At 52.6% G+C, this 22548-nt stretch overlaps 2 protein-coding genes across 6 annotated transcripts in view; both read right to left on the reverse strand.

Moving 5' to 3' along the window:
* Positions 1–11927, reverse strand: part of PIGQ (phosphatidylinositol glycan anchor biosynthesis class Q) — a 39533-nt gene extending 27606 nt beyond the window's left edge. For 2 of the 5 annotated variants that reach the window (XM_075899042.2, XM_075899041.2), the window contains exons 1-2: positions 9632–9784; positions 3073–3773 (exon numbers count right to left, since the gene is read on the reverse strand). In XM_075899042.2, the coding sequence (XP_075755157.2) occupies positions 3073–3746 (674 nt within the window). In that variant the 5' untranslated portion in view covers positions 3747–3773; positions 9632–9784. Of the gene's footprint in view, positions 1–3072; positions 3774–8750; positions 9203–9631; positions 9785–11355; positions 11486–11775 lie in introns of those variants that run through there. The other 3 variants (XM_075899045.2, XM_075899043.2, XM_075899044.2) reach the window with 3 other exon arrangements.
* A 1401-nt stretch (positions 11928–13328) lies between these two features.
* On the reverse strand, positions 13329–16030 carry NHLRC4 (NHL repeat containing 4). The gene is made up of 2 exons (XM_075899046.2): positions 15825–16030; positions 13329–14938 (listed from the first exon to the last, which is right to left on the reverse strand). The coding sequence occupies exons 1-2, from the start codon at positions 15935–15937 to the stop codon at positions 13834–13836; spliced, it is 1218 nt and encodes a 405-aa protein (XP_075755161.2). The 5' UTR covers positions 15938–16030; the 3' UTR covers positions 13329–13833.
* Between the last annotated feature and the right edge of the window lie 6518 nt (positions 16031–22548).

Below are 22548 nucleotides of genomic sequence, written 5' to 3' on the forward strand. Positions count from 1 at the left end.
ATATCTGAATTGGAACTGCACACAAATGTGAAAGCTCCATTAAATAGAACCTCCTGGCTTCCCGCTGCTCTGCACTACAATTCCAGGAACAAAGACTCCCGACTGGGTGAGAATCAGGCATAGTACAGTACAAAGACTCCTTACTGGAGGTCAGACAGTATCAGCAGAAAGCTATTAAGTGCTTATTTTTAAAAAGAGGAACATGTGGCGTTTACTGCTCCAATATTAAATTACTCTAATGCCTCTAACAATGACCTGGAGACCTTTCAGTATTAATGGTAGTTCTGCTCAGAAACCTTAAACATTAAGCTGCAATTACCACTGCTAGGCACAAGGCGGAACTGAAGAGACGCCTATATTTCAGACCAGCGTACCTGCAGCAGAATGTGTGGGCATCTGTACGGCTGAATCACTGCATGCAGCCTGTGCTGTTGCCAGGAGAATCTCATTAATCATGACATTTTTACATGTGCCATCCTATCTGCTGTGAAACATTCAAAAAGCCTTCAGTTTGCGTGAATTTCAGTAATCAAACCCTCCAGCCTGTTAGGACTAACGACCCTTTCCAACCAGCTCACCGCTTGGGAAGACAGGCCTTGCAGCAGGCCCCCAAAAGCAGCAAACTTGGTCTGTCAAGGAAGTGAGTTCCAGAACGGAGGTCCCATCTCTGAAATCAACCTGCCAGAAACCCCTTTGCATTAAACCAGAGAACTGCCAGCTTGAGCACCCCAGGTGATCTCAGCTACTATTGTACAAGACTGGAACTGAGGTACCCTTAGCTGCAATATCTAAAGTAGCCAGGCCCCAAATCACCTGACCTTTACAGGTCAAGACCCACATCTTCAATCAGAAATTCAGCACCTTGTGCTTTGATGTGAACAGCCTGGAAGGAAGCAGCATTCGATATGTAAGGTACAGACTGAAGCTCCCCAAGCAAGTGAGGGACATTGCAGCAGCTCAGACCGAGGGGACACCATGTGTCTTCACCAAATACAATTCAATCACCACAGGGATTACAAAAAGGAATTACCCAGGGACAGTAGTGACTGCCAAAAGTCACTGCCATACCCAGCTTCTCTGACATCAAACTGCACAAAATCTGAACCACCACTCCCACCTTTTCTGCAGGGCTAGAGGAGCAGACTTTAAAGGTCCTTAGGCTTCCCAGAGACACAGAATCACCAGGTTGCAGGTCCGCCCTCTTCTGGTCTGCCCCTGCTCCAAGCCACCCTGGAATGCCCTCAGTGACTGAAGGCAGCACAGACCTAGTGGAGCCAGTTCTGTGCCAGGTACAGATGCCTGCCACCCAGGACTGGGTGTCCTCCCTGCGTGAGGGAAGAAGCCTTACAACTGCCCTATGACACTTGCTCCAAGTAGGCTGACACAAAAGGAGCCTTAAGCAATGAAATGCCCAGTGAGATTAGATGACATACAGGAAGTTTGTGGCAGCACTAAGAACTGAACTCAAATCTCTGAAATTACAGCCAAATACCTTTGCTAGGAAGGTGTTCTGCCCATTTTATAGGAAATGAAACTGATGCAGAGCAAGACAAAGGATTTTTCCAGAGCCACACAGTGAGTCAGTAGAGAGCAGGAGAAAGAACTTGAAACAAATGACTCCCAGTTGAGTGCTCTAACTAGATAATGATTCCATGAGTACCAAGGGGCCAAATTCAGACTCTTACAACAGTGAAATTCCACTGGAGCCAATGGAGTGCCATCTATTTACATCAAGACTGAGTGTGACCCTAAAATGACTTTACCAGATAGTATGAGATAATTATAACAGTTTCAGATTTCCACATCAAGCAGAAAAATCCAACAAGCCATTCTGTAGGAAATGGCTCCCTGTGATTTTTCCTGACAGCATTGTACAGTTGGAAACCTGTTAAAAGATTCCATTCCCTGTAGCTTGAGGCTATACTTGAAAAGATTTGCCCATGAATGCTTTAGTAGCTGTTATCCAAATCTGATTAATCAAACTGTCCTCTCCCAGCTTGAAAACTGAACTCCAATCCCCTTTTTGGGAACACAATCCAATCTCACTAGACGGCTTGCCCGGCTGTGGTGCTAAGCTTTATATACAAGAGCTTTTTCCCTTCAGGTCTGTTCAGATTTCCCTTTTGTGCCAGCACTTGCAGGATGTTATACTGAGGCTTGGTGAAACTTCCTTTCAGTGTGCAAGGTAAGTAAAGTGAACAGAGTTCCAGCAAGGATGTACTTGATCCAGGGCTCCCGCTAATCTTCTGCCAACCAGTTCCAGGTCTGCGGCTCTGCCATTTGATGTCAATGTTGGAATTAGATGTCCAGCTTGCCAACATCGCAGCACATCCGTCAGCTAAAGGGGCGCATCATGGCAAAGAGAGATGAGAGCAGCCTGGCTAGTGGGGTGAAAAAATGAGCGCGCTCTGCATCATCCTGTCATTCAAGCAGTGGCTGCAAGAACTCACAGTTGAACTTGTGAGGCTGAGGCAGAGGTTTTGCTCCCAGTGAAAACGGGAACAAATTCAGCTTGTAAAACCTCACCGCTCCCCCAGAAACCTCTTGGGGTCTGAAGGAACTGTTAGTACCTACCAGGCAACACGGTACATTGCATCCGTGCAGCCGCAAACACCACCTCCACTACCCTCCAGCGCCATGTAAGTATGACTCCAACAGAAAGTTTCAGTCAGGGAGTTTCCCACCAAGTGCTAACCCTGGAACTCATACAGGCTAATCACTGATTCAGCATGAACTTGTACTGGGCTGACCTATGTTCGGGAGACTATCATAGACAGCAGGTCCCAGCCCTCCCACTTAAATAGGAAAGGGCTACTATCAGTAGCAGCTTCCCAGGGTTGGAGTTGTTCTTGCTATGTTGAGACAGATACAGAATGATCTCTACTCACTGTGGGGAAATTGACTCTGAGTGGGTGAACAGGTCCCTGATGGCCACTCAGACTGTCTCACCCTCGCCGAACTTGAGGTATTTTAACAAAATTTACTTTGCTTGTTGGGGCTGAACAGGAAACTTGTCCCCTACTGACAGTCTAGGGCTGGACTACACAACCTGCCCCACCTTACATCACCTACCTGCTTTTACAGACACCGGAGACAAGTGAAAGCAGGAATGTCAGCAGCATACACACAGGCCCAGAAGCCTGCTTCATCAGCTCCACAATAATACTGGCTTCCACTCCTTCGGACTGCCAGTGAGTCAGTTTGATGGGCCCATCATCATATCTGTCCGTCATGAACAGTATCTTGCTCTCTGCAACTGTGTCAAACACAGCAGCTAGTTTTGAGGCGTCGTTTCTTTTGTGATCAGCGGAGGTAGCCTGGTTGTCTGCGGTATGCAGCTGTGAAAGCATTACCTTGCGTTGGTCATAATATACTAAGATGAATTCATCTTCCATAGGGCTGCTGGGGTGTTTCTGAAAGATATAGCAGCTCCAAACCTTGCTGTCACTCTCTTTGCTGAGCTGAATCCAGGGCTCGTGGGAAAAGATTGAGCTGAGATCTTCCAGAAACTTGTTCAGGACCTCTTCCTTCTCCTGTTTGCTGTTCGTCCATGAGCCCAGCACACACGTATTGACCTGAGTCACTTGCTGGACTTCAGAGAGATACTGCTTCACCTGGCCAGGAATAAAAGGGAAGTGGACCACAGCAAGGATGACAGCAGAGTTCTGTTCTGGGATCCAATGGCCAATCAAAAGGCCACTCTCTGCTGTGGCACAGCAAGAGGGGAAGAAGACTTTAATCACCATGACAGCAATCCTGGAAGAGCGTAGTACCTGCCAATAAATACAAAAATAAAACTTAGAGACTGTGGGTAAAGGCACAGAACCACCCCGCCTCCCACCGGGAGCTTAAAGAAAGCCATTGGCGAGGGGATCCAGCAAAGTTCCAAACTGCCATATCCAAGAGCAAGCTGAGAACTGCCTCTGCATTAAGAAGCTGACACTGATGCTGTTAGCCACATGGCATCAGGTGAAAGGGACTTGCCACGTTTCTGATAAACAGACTCTCTAAATGAGCTTGCAGTGGAGTTTCCAACAGAAGGGCATTTTGCCTGTCTTTGAACCATTTCTCATAACTCTGCACTCAGATCCTGCGAATTGCCAGACAGGCTCCAACCCGGGGTCATCTAGCCCAGTATCCCACCTCTGACAGCAGTACGTGGTAGGGATGTAAATGGGTAACCAGTTAACTGGTTACTCAGTAAGCATCACTCTTTACTGCGTGATGCTTACTGGTAATTGGTTAACTGGTGCTTGGCGCTCTGTGGGCAAGGAGCTGCTCCAGCCCAGCCAGGTCCACCGTGCCGTGCCATGCCATGGGCAGGGGGCTCTCCAGCAGCCCACTGCCTGCGCTGCAGCAGGCGGTTAACTGGTTAACATTTGAAATGCTAGTTTACATCCCTAATACATGGCCCGGAAAAAGGAGTAGAAACCTGGAAATGGGCAGTTGTATACCAGCTTGCTACAGGAGAATGTTTCTTCCTAACTCCTTCAATTAGAGGTTGACTTATATCCTGAGGAACATGTTCTACCACAGATTCATTGTGTAACCTCGGTCACATTGCTTAACTCATCTGTGGCTCAGCTTCTGCCACTGTAAAATGAGAACTATTGATCTATTTCACAGAGGGGACTGGAAGGATTCAGATTGAATTGCTTGGATGGAAGGTCCTAAAGAAGGGTAAATATTATATTCACTTATTATGCCCTGCTTTGCCTATGATCCCTGACCACCTTGCAATCTAAAGTAGTTTGGGTTTTTCCCAGTTCAGGGGGAGCACATTTCTATGGTTTTATAAATCACTTTAACTATAAATAAATACATGTTGAGCCTTGAACTAGCTGACAGTGTCTCTTTACATAATGCTGAAGTATCTAATAGAAATATAATTGCATTAAGGAGGGTGCTCCCTCGGAAAAATCAGCACCCGGTGACTTCTGTCCCTTTCTGTCCTTCAGCATTGTGCTATGGATGTGAAACCACCATGAACCCCTCAGGCTGGCATCTTTGTGATGGGAGCAGTCAATTGGAAAGAGAAATACACAGTGAATTTATAACACGTTGAGGGTACACAGAACAGGGAACTCCCCAGTGTGTGTGTTTTTCTCTCTGTTTAATAAAGTTTAACTGATATACTGAATCTACGCACCTGGCAATTTGCCATGGAAAAGATACACTTATCTGTGATGGGGAGGGTAGCGGGGAACAATTAAGCCAAGTCACTTGACTAGTCACATAACCACCAACCTGCCAAAGGCGGTGGTAGGAACTGACTGTTCACGGATGAATTCCTTTCAGCCCCTTGAGGTGGAAAGGTAAAGTTTTCTTGGCACGTGTTGGCAGTGGGGCAAGCACCACAATTGCTGCTATCAAAGGCCAATTTTTCCGGGGTCTGAATTTTCCCCTTCATTTCACAGCAGCTGAGGCCACCCCAACACTCACACTAAAGAGGGTGCATATGTGTGTTTCTGGGAATTTTTAGTATAGTAACATAGGTGCAGAACTCTGAATGCTGCTAAGAGCTGACAGCCCTCTCAGCTCCTGAGGGAAGTAAGCGCCTTGTCTGACAGTCCCCTCCGGCTGACTGCATGAGCAGCATTCACAGGCCACAAAGGGAGTTACATCCTTCCCTCCTGGGCCAGGGGGATAATTTCTGCTATGTGGAGCCTTTGAGGAAGTGGGATCGTAGAAGAACCTCAAATAATTTTATATAAAGGATGCCAGGCCTCAAGCAAAAAGAGGAAGAAGGGGGAAAATCATAGAACCAAGAGGTGAAGGTACAGTATAAAACGAAAAGTGTGAGGGTACAACACATATCAAATCCAAATGGAGTTGGGGGACAAAAAACAGAGAGCTGTTACTGAAAAGCTTAGACAACAAGTTCATACCTGCCAAAACTTAACAATCATTAACAGGGCCAAATGGGCTGAAAAACCCATCAGGACACACCATTTACCAACACTGAAATAGTAGGGGCCAGAACAGCTTCTTGGAGAGAAAAGAGGAAAAAAAGGTCATTGTTTTGCTACAAAATAAGGGCTGCCCTTCCTAGGTTGGATGCATGTCAGCTGTTCCTATCTGCTTAACAGAGACGGATAACTGGAATAGTAGCTGTAAGAAATTAAGGAATAAATCTGTTTGCTTATTAGTAAATCTCCTTTTTGAAAGATTGTGGGATTTGTTCAAGAAAGCCTACCCATTATCCCTCACACATCATAAGACTGTTAAAGAAGCATTATCAGGTGAGATCTGGTGCAAAATTTAGTTTTTACTGTCAAAATACTTTTACAAACCTAAGGCCAAAAGACATGTTTCCAGGAGTTAAAAGTACACAGATGCAAACGCATACATAAATGGAAACTTATTTTAAAATCATGTTGCAGTGCTTGCATTCTAGATATAGTGCAACACTGAATGCCTAAAAGTAAAATTTCCCAGCAATTGACACAAGATACTTTGAGAAACACTGGTCTACTATATTGTTAATAATATGGCATAAGTGGGATTTTTTTCACATGGTAACACTTATCTTACCAGTGTACCTTTAAAGATGAATTTTTATTTTTCCAGGTAATATCAGCAGTTTTGATGTACTATTATAGCAAGAGATCTCCAATTTCCCATGCTACTCCCTCCTCCACAGAGTCTTTGTCAATTCAACCACCCTTTCAGAAACAGATTGCTGTTTCATGTAGCTTTAATATTCATTTTGTTCTCAACTTTTTAAAACCCTCACGAAGAAGAATGAAGATAAAATTTCTCTAATTTTTTCTTCTCTATTTGGGTATCACTGATTGTATTTTTCTCCTCTCTCCTCTTACCCCTCCCCCAAATTAGCATAGAATGATTTGATTTACTACCTTGTCCACATATCAGTATAAATAATAAAACAGCTCTGAACATAGTTAACTGCTCAAAATCCAATAAATATTGGTTTTAAGGGGACATGTGATATCTCTACAGCAAAAAATAAATTGTCTCATGTTAACTGGTTACTGCAACATATTCCAGTAATCAGTGAACGGATCTGGAAATTCATGAGACTTGGGCTATATTTCCAACGGTACTAATGACTTGCAGTGTAAATTGCTTTATTCGTTTCTGTTCATTATATCTGAAAACAGAGTTATATTTTAAATGTCACCACAATCTAGTATTTGAATGCTGATCATTTCAATAGAAATATCTACCAAATGTGCTTATTCTATCAAAGCCTCAAACTGCCTAGCCCTCTACAGTTGCCTGCTACTCAAGAGTCTCTACATTTCCTCAGCCCTCAAACTTTTCCAATGCAGTTATATGCTGCCACTATGAAAATCTTTGGAATAATTGAAATGGAAGATGTGGGATACCATATAATAAATGCATTAATATAAAAATAAAAAGTTAAGGTACCAATTGCATTATTCACATTTAGCTAATTAAAAACCTTGATATTTAAAGTTTCCATTTTTTGCTTTTCAAAACTGATTCTTTCCTAAGGGATCTAAGCCTCAGAGAAAGCATTCCAAGAGGACTGGTTGGGTCAGAGGACTGGTAATAGACACAGAGCACTCACCAGCAGCGTTGCCAACTCAAATCCAGTATAGGGATGTTAAATATCAGTTAATTGAATAATTCTTATTGATTAGTCAACTAGTCTATAGTTCCTGGGGGTGGGGCTGGAAGCCAGTGTGCTCTGGCCCCACTCCTGAGGAGACCCCTGCCACTCCACGCTGCTGCCTCTATATCAGGAGCTGGTCCACAAGGGGAACCAGTTTAAAAACCAGCTCCCCTCGCGGACTGGCTGCCTGTCACCCCACGCTACTACCTCTGATACAAAGGCAGAAGCACAGGGTGGCAGCAGCCCCTGTCCAGGGAAGGGTCTGAGCTCCCCGACCCAGCACGAGCTGCCAGACCCAGAACTGAACCAGGCTGCCTGCCCACCTGCCTGGCTCCTAATACACTTTTAATGCAGAGCTGCAGTGGGGTAGGTCCCAGACTCAACGCAAGCCAGGACTCAGCTGGGCTGCTGACCAGCCTGCTAAATTTATTGGCGGGGGAATGCATGTAGTCTATAGCATTCGTCTATAAAGTTTTGTTTATCGAGTAATCAGTTAATCGACTACACTATTACATTCCTCATCTAGCAGTGAGTGAAAGATGTTACTGTCATTGGATATTCAGTTGCCTCTGTGAAATGTATTGTGGACAGCAATAATGCTAGAGAGGCAGAAGATCACAAAATCACCTCAGCAACGGGCATCATTTAGCCACCTTGTCAGTGCTCTCAGTTGAGAGGCCAAAGACTAAATGAACCACAGAGTCTGAACTTGCTTCTCATCCCTAGACATGGTTTGTCAAGGGCAGGAGCAAGCAACACTGGCATATTGGACCCACTCTGGAGCTGAAGACAAGAACTTCAGTCCTCAGGGGTGTTGAGCTGGTACCATACAAGAGCACAAAATCCACTTCCAACTCTGTAAGAGAGCCTTGTTCAAGTACTGCCTCCTAGTTTACATCAGGCAGGAGAGTTTTCTGCCTGCAGAACTAGCATACAAGCCACTGGCAGAGGAAACTCTCTAGTAGCATCTAAAGCAGCGTGCCAGCCTGGAGGGGAACTATGTACAAGCACAGAACTGGTATATACTGCAGTTTCCTTCAGGCTGGCAGAACTAGGCTCACTCTCTGGGCTTCATTTTAACTCCGTCATGGCTGTATATTTACTGCACTGCTCTTGCCAGAGCATTTCATTCTGCTAATGAACTCACTTGTGTGGAGGCATTTCAGCCTCTGTTTTAATGAGTTCTTGTCACGAGCTCCGATAATTTTGGCTTGCCAGAGGTAGGGGAACCACCAGACCCTGGTGCCTGTGCAGAGAAAGAAAGGCCAAGCACAGGGGATGAAGGAGCCTGGCTGTGGGTGCTCAGTGTCTCTGACACCATCTGGGCCACCAGCACATAAAGGGGAGCTGCCAGAATCAAGGATACAGTGCAAGGACCCACGAGAGAGACGTGCCCTTCCTCAGAGCAATGAAACAGAGGGGAGCAGATTACAATGATCCCTCCCCAAAATAGGCACCTTACACCCGAAAAGCCCTAAAAAAGGTTAAAGTGCCTAACTTAATTACATCACCCCATAAGCCCTCAATGAAACAAAAACAAAGTGCCCTTGGTAAGGTGTAAGCAAAATGCCATGAACAGGTAATACAACCAATGTGCTCCACATACTAGCATACAAGTATTTGGTCCTGCCATGGGGGAGGGGTCCCTTCCAGTCCTAGTATTCAACCCCCTCCCCCAGAATGACCCCTCCCTCTTGTAATGCCCCAATACCCCTCCCCCAGCAACCCCTCCCTCTTGTAATGCCCCAATACCCCTCCCCCAGCCCCCAGTGACCCCTCCCTCTTGTAATGCCCCAATACCCCTCCCCCAGACCCGTGACCCCTCCCTCTTGTAATGCCCCAATACCCCTCCCCCAGCCCCCAGTGACCCCTCCCTCTTGTAATGCCCCAATACCCCTCCCCCAGCCCCCAGCGCGATCGCTCCCCAGCTCCTGTCCCCCCACGTGACCCCTCCCCACGTGCTCTCTCCTTCCCGCGCAGCCCCCTCCCTGCAGCCCACGTCCCCCCCCCCCAAGTGCCCCCTCCTACCCCAGTCAAGCAGCCAGCGCGCCGCTCCCCACGCCCGACATTCCAGCCACTTCCGGGGATGGCTGGACAGTTGCTAGGTAACGCGGTCAGACCGGAGGAGTCTGTGCTGTCCGTCCCCAGTGCGTTCCGGGCAGGCCCCGGAAGCTGCAGCTCTAAGGTTCCGCCGGCTGCAGCGCACACCCCTCCCCAGTGGGGCAGCCTGTGGAGGGGAGAGTTCTGTCCAGCCCCCCCGGCTCCCATGAATAGAAGGAGGGGCCTGAGACACAACACCCAGCTACAGGCCTGATGGCACCGGCATCACTCACCGCCGATGGGTTGGGCCCCAAACTCAAGCGCTGGGCATGGTTTGGCCGCAGCCTTTTGAACCTTTGGGCCACGCTTGGGGCATGTTCTGGTGCAGAGCACATGGCAGTCGATTTATCGCCTCCATCCACCGCCCTGGATAGAGCATTGCCCATCCACCAGCCAGGTAGTGTGGACATGCCCTAGAGAGCAGGCATCACAGCCATCAGCACGTTCTGTGCATAAAGTTTTTCCACCCCAAAATGTGGTTTTACAAACACTGGATCTTTTAACAGAAAAGTTTCGATTTTACCTTCACAATGAGAATGAAGATTGGCCATTAAAAATGCCTTGCAGGGAAAATGCAGGGGTGTGAGAGACAAGGAGTATGAGATACTCGCTCTGCGTAAGCTCCAAAGTTCGTCTTTCTCCCCCAACAAAAGTTGGTCCAATACAAGTTATAACCTAGACTAGATCTGTCCTATGCTCTGAGCACAGCTCGCTGCCCTGTTACCCAGCCCGTCTCCCTCTGTGTATTCCTTTCAGCTTGTCTGGCATGTTGCCACCACAGCACTTCCCAACCCAGTCATGTCATGCAGGTAGCAGGAGTCCCAATGCCAAACCCAGGTCTCTTCCCCCACCCATAGCAGGGTGGAGCACTGCCCCCAAAGCTTGCCTATCAGGATCTCTCAATTCCTTCTTCCTCCCCATATCTGAACTACTAAGTGGAGCAGCAAGCAGACTGAGGGATGCCATAGCAACCACATCTACCTGAGCATCTGGGGCCAGACCGTCAAAGGCATTTAAGCTTCTAACCAGGGGTGAAAGTAACTTAAGTTTCTTGCAGGTACTATTGTGTCACATACATTCCCACCCCCCCAGGTACAATACAACAATACCTGTAAGAAATCTGAGCATGGGGGGGAAGAGGGGCTCAGGGTAGGAGCGATGTGGAGGACATAGCAGGAGTCAGGGCAGGAACTTGGGAGTCAGGAGGAGCTCAGGGCAGGGGCTTGGAGTGTGGAGGGAGTGTAGGAGTCAAGGTTGGGGGGCATGAGGAGGAGTGAGGAGTGGGAGCCTGGGGATTTGTGGGGTGCAGGAGTCAGGGCAGGGAGTGTGGAGGGCTCAGAGCAGGAGGGATATGGGGGTGCAGGAGTCAGGATGGGGATGTGAGGGTATGGGAGTCAGGACTGGAGGTATGAGAAAGGGTTGAGGGCAGAGGGTTGGGGTGTGGGGAGTCAGAGCAGTGGGCTGAGTGTGGGGGCTCAAAGCAGGGGGCATACGGGGTGCAGGAGTCAGGCTGGGGATGTGGGGCGCTCAGAGCAGAGGGGATGCGGGGGTACAGATTTCAGGGCGGGGGCTCAGGATAGGGGCAGGATGTGTGTAGGGGTGCGTGTGGGGGGCAAGGGCACCATGGGGGGGGAAGCTGCATTTGTACATACCGGGCCCCTGTTGCTTTTCCTGCTTCAGAGCCCCTCCTCTGACTAGGGAGGAGGGAAAATGCCCAGCCTTCTGCCTCCCTCTTGCTCCTGGCTTCCTAGAGGAGGGGAAGAGGAGGAATGCAGCTGGTCAGCACTTTCCCCTCCTTCCCCAGTCAGAGGAAGTAGGAAAAGCAATAGGGACTCAGTATGCGCAGCTGCAGCTTCCCTCCCTTCCACATGGCACCGGGAAGGGGGGGGGGCATGGAGCAGTCCCGGACCGGGGGGGGGGGGGTGCATGCCCTCTGCCAGCCCCTCTAACCTGCCTAGCTGCCTGCTGCTGAGCATAGCAGCCTGCAGGAAGCTGCACCTTGCCTCTCCCCATGCAGCCAAGGGCCCCAGCTGACTTCTTTCCCAAGGGCTGCACTAGAGCACACACCTTACCTCCACCGCTTCTAACTTCCACTGAAACAAGTGGCCCTCAGGGCTGAGCTTGGCCGGCAAAGAGGAAACTCAGGCCGGGAGGGCTGTGAGCGTGACCTTGCCTCCCGCCTCCTCTCCCTCAGGCCAGGGGGTAGCTGAGAGCAGGCACTGCACCCAGGCTGTAGTGCTCTGCCACAGCAGGCTGAGCCTACAGATAAGGACAAGCTGCGGCTTAACTCTTCCAATGCTGGACCCAACTGGGGCAAAAACGCCCACGTGGTCACTGAAAAAGCTAGTGGGCCAACCTTAGCTCCAGGGCCCCATGCTTCCCCTCCCCCCAACAGAGAGGAGTAACTCTCCCGGGCCGCAGGGCAGCTGCTCTCACCTGGCGATGGGTGAACAGGGCCCTGCTGGTGTAAGTCTGCTAAGGATAATGGCGTTTCCTCGGGGTGAGTTTGGCCGACTAGCTCTATCCACAGATTCACCCACCTTCTGCATGCCATTTGCATTCTCCACCCCTCCCCACTTCCTCAGGCTGGCTCGGGCTGGGATATGCATCAGGGTGTTCATGTCTTTGGGCCCCAGACCAGGACTCCTCCCTTCAGGCTGAGGCTCTGTGGAGGATGCACAGGGCTTTGGGACAACTCGGGGGCTCATGGAAGTAAAGGAGAAGTGTTTAGGGTCGGGGAGGGGGTGTCTTATGCTGGAGCTCAGGCCTCTGGGGAATGGAAAGATACGTGTGTGTGGGGTGGGAGGGAGGACGACATGTAGTTGGGGAGTGGGTGGGAGAAGGGCGGTTTTAGGAGAACACATGGGGCATTGTGGGGCAGAGGGTAAAACGGGGCCCAGCCAGGGGCACCTCTGCTTGATTTGTGCCAGGGCTGAGCCCCAGCACTTCCTAGGCTTGGCAGTTCATGGCCCCAGCACCTCTGGGCCCGGAAGTTCATGGCCCTGCATCCCCGGGCCTGGCAGTTCACAGCCCCAGCACCTCTGGGCCCGGCAGTTCTGAGCCCGGCACCTCTGAGCCTGCCACATCCGGTATGAACATAAAAACGTTGCTTGAGCCCGGGCCCTTCTGTCATTACAAATTGAGCATTGAGGGGCACCCCTCGCAGCTCCCCCTAGATCCAGAAGTCAGCAAGGGAGACCCTCCCCCACACTCCGGGGAAACCAGGACCCAGCTGGGTGTTCTCTGAAATCAGCCAGCCGGAGTCAGATCCAGGTGTGACTCCACCGTGGCCAGGGTGAAGTTGGAGTGAATGGGGCTGAACAGCGGTGTCATTCACAGACCTAGGGAAGGGCTGTGGAATGACTGTAACCCCCCAGCCCCTCTGGGCGGGACGCTCTTCCGTCCCTCCCACACCCTTTCCCCAGCATGCTGCCCTTGCTGATAAGGTTGGTGTGCGCTTCCTAGACTCCTGGGCTGGGCTGGGCAGTCGGAGGTGGCACACAACTGTGGCATGGTGGCTAGGGCAGGAGGCTCTGTCCCAGCTGTGGGGGTTGTAATGCTGTAGGGCACTCAGTCCTGATCTCTCGAAATGTGCTGATCTCTTCCCTGTAATAATTGTAGTATCTCAGGTCTGAACTCCTTGCTTTCAGTGGATGTTTTCCTAGCCCTGGGCTGTGCAGCATACTCACTGGCCAAACAAAACAATCTTACCCACAAATAATCAGTTGTCTTTAATGTGTCACTCCATCCTGGTGACGCCTAGTTGTGAGCTATGCACGACGGGCAATGCCGCCCTGTTTCTGACCTAGGCTTGATTCTCAGTCCACACCATCTTCCTTGGGGCCCTACATGCAAAGCCCCCGCCAGTCTGAGACCGAGGGGTGTCGATGAGAGGGATCCGTATTAGCATCCGGAAGGGAATGGCCTTTCTGTGCAGGAGGGAGAGACCATTCTGGGGAATCATGACACATGTTAAGCTCCTGTAATGCTGAGGACTCAACTCAAGCAGCTAAGGTAGAATTCCAGGGTTCTGGTTCTTGTCTCTGCCAGAAGATGTCACTGTAAGGCAATCGGCACCGTGGCGGTGGTGGCGGGGTGATCTAAGTCACTGAAATGGCTTCAAGGTAGGTCTATCTAGGAGCTGGCTTTGGACCGTCACTGGCCACCCGAGGATTACTGGGGCCGTAGGGAGGCCTCACACGGTATTTAAAGATTTTGACACAATTATCCCCAGCATCTGCTACGAAAAGCAGCCCGGAGTTGGAACAAGCCACTCCTGCAGGCTTCCGCAGCCCCTTAGACACCAGGCAGAGAGGAGACCCGCGCTGGGGGAACAGGTGGACAGCTCGGTGCTGTTCGTCGGCCACAATGATGTTGCCTTCTACGTCGGCACAGACCCCCGCCGGGTTGCCAAACTGGTGCCTGTATCTGGCGCCGAGGCAGCCCACCAGCGTACGCTTGCTGTTGAACAGCTTGACGTCACCGCACTCCTCGCTCACAACGAAGCCGCCGGCAGGGGCCCCGCAGACGAAGCGGGGGCCGCGCAGGCTGGAGACGGAGTGAGTACTCTGTATCTTGAAGGTGCGGTCCAGAGCAAAGCTGTGGACTTTGCCCTGCGTGTAGTCAGCTACTAGGATCCTTCCAGTAGGGTCCACGCCAATACCCCGGGGGGAATCAACTTTCCCGATTTGGATCCACTCCCCTCTGGAGAATTTGCAGCGATGGTTGAAGATCTGGATGGTCCCATTCACCATGTCAGTTACGGCCACCATCCCCGCCCGAGTCACTGTCACATCTTCTGGCAAAAAGGGTTCTCTTTCCCTTCCCCGATCCACACACAGCAAGGACGGCAGAGCCCGGCCTGAGCGAGCGAGGCTGTGGACCCAGGGCGCATTCTCACACGTCACATAGAGAGAGCCATCCAGCGAGCAGTGGATCCCACTTGGCCCCCCGTAGCGGCAGCCGTCGGGGTTGGGGATCTGCCGGACCAGGTCATTTTCCCGGTAGAGGAGGAGGTTTCTGATGTTGTCCAGGTCGTGGCAGATGACCTTGGCCTTCTCAGCCAGCTGGTGGATTTGGTGTCCTGTCACCATGCCCAGGCCCCGCTGGCTGCTGAGAAGCGGGCTGGCCTTCTGGAGGGTAGTGTCTGATGTCACTTGCAGTGTGTAAACAGTCCTTAGAAGCTTCTCCTTCCGCCAGGAGGCCTCCAGACTATCATCCATGGCTAGTGTCTTCCTGTTTGGAAGAAGTGCTACAGTCATCACGCACCCACCGAGCCGTGTCAACTGAGGGCAGACACACTAGGGTAAATCCAGAGATAAGGGGGCGGAGCAGGGGTGGGCTTTGGGGAGGAATGGGCGGGGCTTGTGGCCTAGAGGGGGTTAGCCCAGGCCCTGCACCCCCTCGGGACGGCCCTGGCCTGGGCTAGACCTTGTGCTACGTTCTTTGCAGCATGTGACTGGCTATCAGCACATTGCGCTGTCTCTGCTTCTTGGCTAAGCAGCCACGCAGGCCAAAATCCCCTTCCCCCGGCGTTTGTGGGAAGCGAGGAACACGGGCGCCAATGCGGTCGCCCCAGCGGATCTCTGGATCTGGGGGTTGGGAATACAGTGCTGCGGGGTCCTTCCCCCTCGATTTCCACGCGCTCGGAGCTCAACTACTCTGCATTGCCGTGCTCTTCGGAGCTCGCCCCCGGGGCCAAGAGCAGCCAGCTCGCAGGGGCGCTTTTGATCAGTAGCTCTTCACTGGCACTACCCCCGTCGTGGGAGTGGGGGTGGAGACACAGGGAAATAAACACCTTGTGCGAGGCCATCTGGCAGTAGAGCCAGGATTCGAACCCAGGCCTCCTCTCCCCCGGGTCACACAGCAACACCCCTCCCCATGGGCTCATACAGCGCAGCTGCCCCGCAGTAGGCAGGGTGCAACAGAGCTTGGACACACACTGAGACAGGTCAAAGGTTTCCAGCTCCCAGCAGCAGCTGGCTCCTTAGCTGAACTTAGCAGCTTTTCAGGCTGCTGATTTTTTGGCCCCTCTCTGGACTGGGGGGCCTGGCTGTAATCCTGGCCCACACAAAGGCACACACACACAGCCAGACAAGCCGCAGAAATACACCGCGTATACCTGGCGTCTGCAGTCTGCATGGAGAGCTTCTCTTCCCACTGGCGTCTCACCTTCCCGCCACGGCAGATCTGAGGATGAGCTGGGCTGGGAGCGGCTTTTGTTGTTAGCGACATACCTTGGCTGCACTCACTGTGCCCGTGTCAACAGGGCTGGACAGCCAAACCCAAGGGGGGGCTGGGTCTCTGGAAGCAGAGGCGGCCCATTGGCAAAGGCACAGTCCCACAGTAACGGGGAACCACAGCCCTAGGGAGCTGGGCCAGGAGTCAGGGGAGTAGGGAGTCCCATCACTAAAGCCTTCCCTCACGGGGCCTCAAAGCTCTTTGCACGCATGAGTGAGTTCACTCTTGCTGCCCCCTGCAGGGCAGGGCAGGATTATCATCCCCATTTCACAGATGGGCAGACTGAGGCACAGGAAATTACAATCCAAACCCTGCCCTGGGCCGTGCTGGTGGGAGAAGGGCATAGGGTGCTCTGCACCAGCCCACAGTTCTTACCTAGCTCTCAAGGGGCACTGTCATCTGTAGCCAGGGTGCTTGCTGCCCCTTCTCAAGGGGAGGTGGTGTATGCTTGTAGACGGAATACAGGGCTGGGAATCAGGATGCCCGTGTCCTTTTATTGACTCTGCAATTGACTCTCTGTGTGACCTTGGCCCAGTCACTTTCCAGCACTGTGCTGCAGGCTCCCCATCTATGAACTGGGGATAGCGATTCTTCCCCAAGTCTGCGGGGCGCTTTGAGATGAACAAACGAGAAGCTGCTATGTAGTATGGGCAGCAGTGAAGCAGCTCGGTGCCTCTCCAGTGCCCAGTCGGAGTGGTCTCGTGCCTGCTGGATGGCTCTTGTATGAACCAGCGGCTCTGTTCTCCTCCACCCCCTCCAGCAGGGCTTGACTGGTAAGGGCAGGGTTTGTTCCGTCTAAGGGAATACCCTACCCAAGGTTATATGCAAGGTGATGGCAAAGACAGGAAGAGGAGCCAGCTCTCCTTCTGCCTGGATTTATGCTGCAACCTCCGACTAGACAGACTGTGCTTCTCCGCTTCCTGCTGCCCTCCAGATACCAGGTGTGCACCCTGTCTGGCACTACGGCTCCCTTCTGTTTCCCTTCCTGGCAGATCAGAGACAACCAATGGCCCAAATGAATCAGACTCCTTGGGTACGGACTCAGGTTTGGCTCCAGGGATGCAGCAGGGGAATCTTTACCTGAGCCATTTCAAACCCCCCAGGGAAAGCGTCGGAGCTCTGCTCAGCTCAAGCAAGGAAAAGACTCCTATCCACCATGACTCCATCCTTGCGACTGTCCCGGTGCCCCGGAGAATGAGCTGGGACCAAATGCCTGGGTCCGAATTTCCCCAGAGATGGGGGTGTTTGGATCAGAGGCTCTGTCTGTGAGCGACTCCGCTCGGATGTAGAGGAGCCCTCCCCCAGAGGCCGGGTGATGGTTGGACCTGGGGTGTCCAGTCGGCACAAATACCACCCGTAACTCAAGCTGACAAGCGGACAGGTCAGTCTCAGCTGGCCACTGGGAGGACTGTAGGAGGCTTCAAAAAACCATCTCCCACGGCAACAGGGTCTGACCTTTTGTTGCGCGGTTGTTGGCTTGATAAACAAACAGCCATTGGCCCTCAGGCTCCCATTCACCTTTTCGGGACTGTGGCCCTGTCACAACCTGTTTGAGAGCCACCCCCAGAGCCCCAGAGACACCTCTGGCAAGGCAGGGCCCTGACAAGCTCAGCACCCTGCCCCGGCCAGGCCCACCTGGGCACCTGGGGCTGCAAGGCACAGGGGGCACCGGCAGCCCCTGCTCCCTTTTGGGGAGCCCCCAGGCCCTGGGACCACCTGGCTGCCGGGCTCAGTTGTAGGGCTGGGCTGGGCTGCGGGGGCAGAGACACTGGGCCCAAGTCAGCTTTGCCATAAGGAGGTTTGGCTCCCATTGATTCCAGTGGCCTGACCCCCATGGAGCTACATGTACCTCCCATGGCTCCACTGACCTCCAGCAGCTCTCCAGACCGAGGTCTCTGCCATGGACAGGATGGCTTCTGGGGGAGTGTGCACAGCCTCCCCCGCCCCCCGTGGACCTGAAATACCAGCAGCCCCAGGGAGACAAGGAATAAGTGAGGCCAAGGGACCGTTCACTTACAGTGCAGTAGAGCAGCAGCGGACGGGTCCCAGCGTGGAGGACTAGCTGTGCTGAAGACGGTAAGGGGGTTCTTCTTCCTGGCTGGGGCTTCCCTAATTCATTCCTGTTTAACCATTTGAAGCCGATAGCTTGGGGATCTGTTCTAGTCGTGCTCCCTGGACTGCACGATTGCTTTTGGGGGAGGCTAGTGACTGTGATCACCCCACAGCCCCATACAGCGTGTGCCTCCAGCACTCAAAGCTGCCGCATCCTTACCGCCCATCCACTCTGGACAGCCTGCAGACCTCTATCCTAGCTTCTAGCGGTGCTGAAGCGCCTCTCACATACACTGGTGGGACTTCAAAAGAGGTCGGTATGATACCACACGCAGGTTTGAGGGCCTGAAGAGCTTACTACATACCTCAAGCTCTTACCTGTTTCCATTGAGCCAAGAACCCCCTGGATTGCTAACACCACTTGCAAAACCAGAGGTGAAGTAGGATTTGATCAGACATTGTGGGTAGCTATTCAGCTCTGATTCGTCCTGGTCTTGCTCTGAGCAGGAGCGCTGTAATGCTGAGAAGAAAAGTGCTTTCTGTTGTGCTCTGCACACCGCGGGGAATGTCAGTTTCAGATACCAGGAACATTTTGCTTTTACCCTTACTCGCTTTGCAAACAGCTTCTTTCAAGTCATTAACTCTCCCTCCTTCTCTAACACTCCTTTACTTCAACTCTAGAGCCAGGATGTGTTTAGCCATGGGGACTATCCAGGGAGATTAACTTCTCAGAGACATCTGAGAGCAGGTGAAAGGAAAACCTCAGAACAACAGTGGGGTGGGAAAGAAACATGCCAGTGATGTGTTATGTACATCAATTGCAGGAGTTGTAGCTGACTTTCCATTAGCTAGCAAGGGGCGATATTGCTATGTAATGACAATTATACACAGATCCTCTTATCGGCATGTGTATGTGCTTGTGTTATTGGGGTTTAACCAAGCACGTGGATTAAGACTGTCACCTTCTGTGAATCCAGCTCATACCGCGCAGTGTTGTGTCCGAAGCTAGACAAAAAAATGCAGATTGGGGAACAATAAGATGTTTCACAAATTCATGCCTGTTTCACTGAATTGCATCCATTGGAAAAAAAAGAAAGGGAAAAACCCCTCAAACTTTTATTTGAAACCACTTTTTGTTTTGAAATTTTCTTTAATTGTGTGATTGTTTTCAATAAGGATCTTTGAGGAGTGGTTGAAATCTATACACGTTTCATTTGACCCCAAGTGAATTTGGTTTTGACTTAGTACTTGGCTGAAAAGTTAGAAAAATTTCATTTCCAAGTTGACCCCAAACAATTGTTTTCTATTTTGCAGAATTGCCAGCAAAATAACAAATTGGTTCTTTGCACAGTTCTGATTGTGACATTGCAACATGGTGGTGTCCTGTCACTGTGCAGCCCACTAACATGGCATCCATGCATCACGCTGTCATGTCAAGAAGCTGAGGGGTAACACCGCAGGGTGAGCAAAGTGGCTGTGGTCCAGTGAGCCGGCTGCAAGCAGGCGCATTCCAGCTGCAACCTAGAAAAGCTGAGATGAGTGGCAGGTGCCACTTAGGATGGGACTGAGCGGGAGGAGCCCACGATTCAACCCAGGGGAGGCAGAGGCCTGGTCAAGGTGCCTTGAGCCCCTCGGTCATTTTGCCCTTCGTGACTCTGCTCCTTTGGAACAAGGCGTCTCGCCCCGTGGGCTGGGACCCAAAACGGGGTCGCATTGCAGCGCCCATCCCACCAGGCTGGCTGGGTTCATTTCCCTGCTGCAGGCGCTGTGCCTTCTGGGGTCCCAGCGCCCCTCCGGCCTGGCCCCGCTGCCATGATGGCAGCAGGCTGGGTAGTGAGAGCCGAGTGAGCGGTGCCGCCACGTTTCTGACTTGGCCGTTTGTCGCATGCCGACGTTTCCCTGCGGTGTTACTAATGGAGCAAAAGCTGCTGTGCCTCTTGTCTGTGTAAGCCGGAGGGAGTGTGAATTACAGGGCCTGCACCCCCACTCCCTCCAGCCTGACCCGTCACGGCTCCGAGCGGCTACAGCCCCTCGCTGGCTCTTTGATGCAGCGCCAGGGATTTCTGGTTTGGTCCCTGGGGTTCAGCCGGGACGGTGCCCATCCCCGGAGACAGGGCTGTAAGAACGTCTGCTCCCGGGGACTGGCCCAGAGCGGGACTTGTAACCCGACTTCGCTGTGGTTACCGGCCTCCTGGCAACGCCGGGCCGGGGGCTGGAGGGGAACGCACCGTTTGATTGGTGGCAGGCCCTGACAAAATAGAGGCAAAGGTGTTGTGGTGTGTCAGTGACAAAGCCCCGGGCTGTGGATTGCTGGCTGGTGGCTGGTGTGCGTTCGGGAGGGGGCGGGGGGCTTCTGGTTTCTAGCTCCTGGAAAGCGTTGAAGGGGATTTTTTTTTTGCCTTAACCTGACGCTACCCTTGAAATCTTGATTTCACATCTCCCAGAGCACAAGAATGTTCCACCAGCGATTTCCCACCTCAGGCCCCCGGCCTTTCCTCCGCCAGCTGCGGCGGGAACGAGGGGAGTGTCCCTGCTCCTACGCTTCGTGACTTTTATCGCTGGCTGAGGATTGCATGGCAAAGGCCTACGGCTCTACTCGGGAGCACCCCAGGGACGTATCTGGGGTGCTCATTGTGAGCCAGCGTCCACAGGGTGATTTTCTCCCAGGCAGTGAAGTGTTTGCGATTTGACAGGGTCTTCCCTTGGCCTCGCCGGCTCTGCAGCAGGGCTCCCAGCGTGTCTCCGCACAGGGCTCTTCACCTTTAGTTCCCGTCACATCTCTTCCTCCTCTGGCGTGGGTAATGACCACGTCTGCCTCTCGCCCCCGGGCCAGCCCTCTCTCCGGCAGCCTCACGAATACACCTTTCTAGCCCCCTCCAGCTCCCAGAGTGGGTTAGCAGGTGGCAGCCCAAAGAGAACAATTAAGCTGGTGGGTGGACTGAAAGCGGGAGAGGCACAAACGCTATGGGCGTGATGGTCCCGTCCGGCGTTGGCGTCTGTGCGTGCCCAGCATGGACCCCCCCAGGGGCAGAGGTAGGGCTGTGCACATCTCCATTTCCTGTTTTGGTGCCCCACTTTGCAGACAGCGGCCCTGTAAGGTAGTGTCGTTTGGCGTGGGGCGCGCACTAACTGCATACATGCACGTCTATACTGCTACTGCTGTTTACTTGCATCTCGGGTAACACGGGGCAGGGAGGGGAATTTAGAGCTGGGGACACACAAGGGAAAAGCACAGGGGTGGGTTTGGGGGGTTTCCTTATTCCTGGATTATTTCCACACACGTCTTTGACCCCTCAGCTGCACAAAAATGAGTCTTGTGAGGTACCAACAACCCTACTTACAGGGAGGTAGTATGGCCTAGTGGAGAGAACATCATCCTGGGACACAGGAGGCAGGGATTCTACTCCTGAATTAGCTCTTGGGTGACCTTGAGCAAGTCAAGTTGGTGCCCTTGCCTCAGTTCCCCCATCTCTAAAATGGGGCTAATGACACTGCTCTCCTGTGTGAAACACCCTGAGGGCTACAGCTGGAACATAGTCTGTAAGAGCCAGGGGGTTTGGTGTTTATGCTTCTCCCACCACTGAGCCGTACACCCAAGCTAAAAAAGAAAGACAGCTGCTCCGCAGGCCTCTGAAGTGTGAGTGAGTCCTTCCAGCCCCTTCCAGAGCTCACGCGAAGCCGAGCCAAGGGGCGTTGAAAGCACGGTGCCCTTGCTGAATGGAAGGCGCTTTGCTCTCCGTCGGATAGCGAGCTATAAAACCCGTGAAGCGCCACGGAACAGTTCAGGCACCTTGTCTCCGCCATGACCCTGTGTTACCTCCAGCACTTGGCATCCCTCTAGGCAGGAACTCTGTGACCTCCGGGGGCTCGCGCTGGATGTGTGGGGAGATCTGGCTCCATGGGCTCCACCTGCGCGCAGGGTCTGGGGATGCTCAGCTCCTCTGCTTGGCACTCAGCTGTGTGGGAAAATGAAACTGGAGGCCCCGGGCTCCCCCCATGCGTGACCAGCCTAGATGCCGATCAGGCAGACTGGCCATAAAGCAGGGGTAATGGCCGGCCATCAGATGCCTTTAGGTTGACCAAATAGCCGTGTAATGTGGCCGGCAGTGGAGCGAGCCGGGCTCCCGGGGCTCAGATCCCAGCCCGGATAAGCCTTCCAAGCCCTTCAACTCCCATCCAATTATCTAAACACAAAGGTAAACACTTTCACCTTTTGAACTGGACCCCGGGCCGCTCCCCAGCCGCCCCCTGCGCCTTCCCCTGGGTTTCCATGGCGGCGGTGCTGTTCCCCGTGGTCCAGGGGCCTGGAGCAATGCACGGGGGGGGAGGGGGCAGGACCCCGCAGGAGCTGCTCTGGATCCTGCCGCTGACTCAGCCTGCGACCTTGGCCAAGCCCCTTTGCCTCTGGTGCCTCAGTGCCAAGCAGTGCGGCAGGGACGCCGAGCGCCCCGCTCTCCTGCAGGGCTGAGGGAGGAGGGTGAAGATTCTGGCCCCCAAGCACTTCCCTTTTCCGGGGATTGATCTACCTCTGTGGTTCTGTTTGCCCCTGGGAG

Source organism: Pelodiscus sinensis, chromosome 15 (assembly GCF_052426305.1).
Source record: "Pelodiscus sinensis isolate ZL-2025 chromosome 15, ASM5242630v1, whole genome shotgun sequence".
Taxonomy (NCBI): Eukaryota; Metazoa; Chordata; order Testudines; family Trionychidae; genus Pelodiscus; species Pelodiscus sinensis.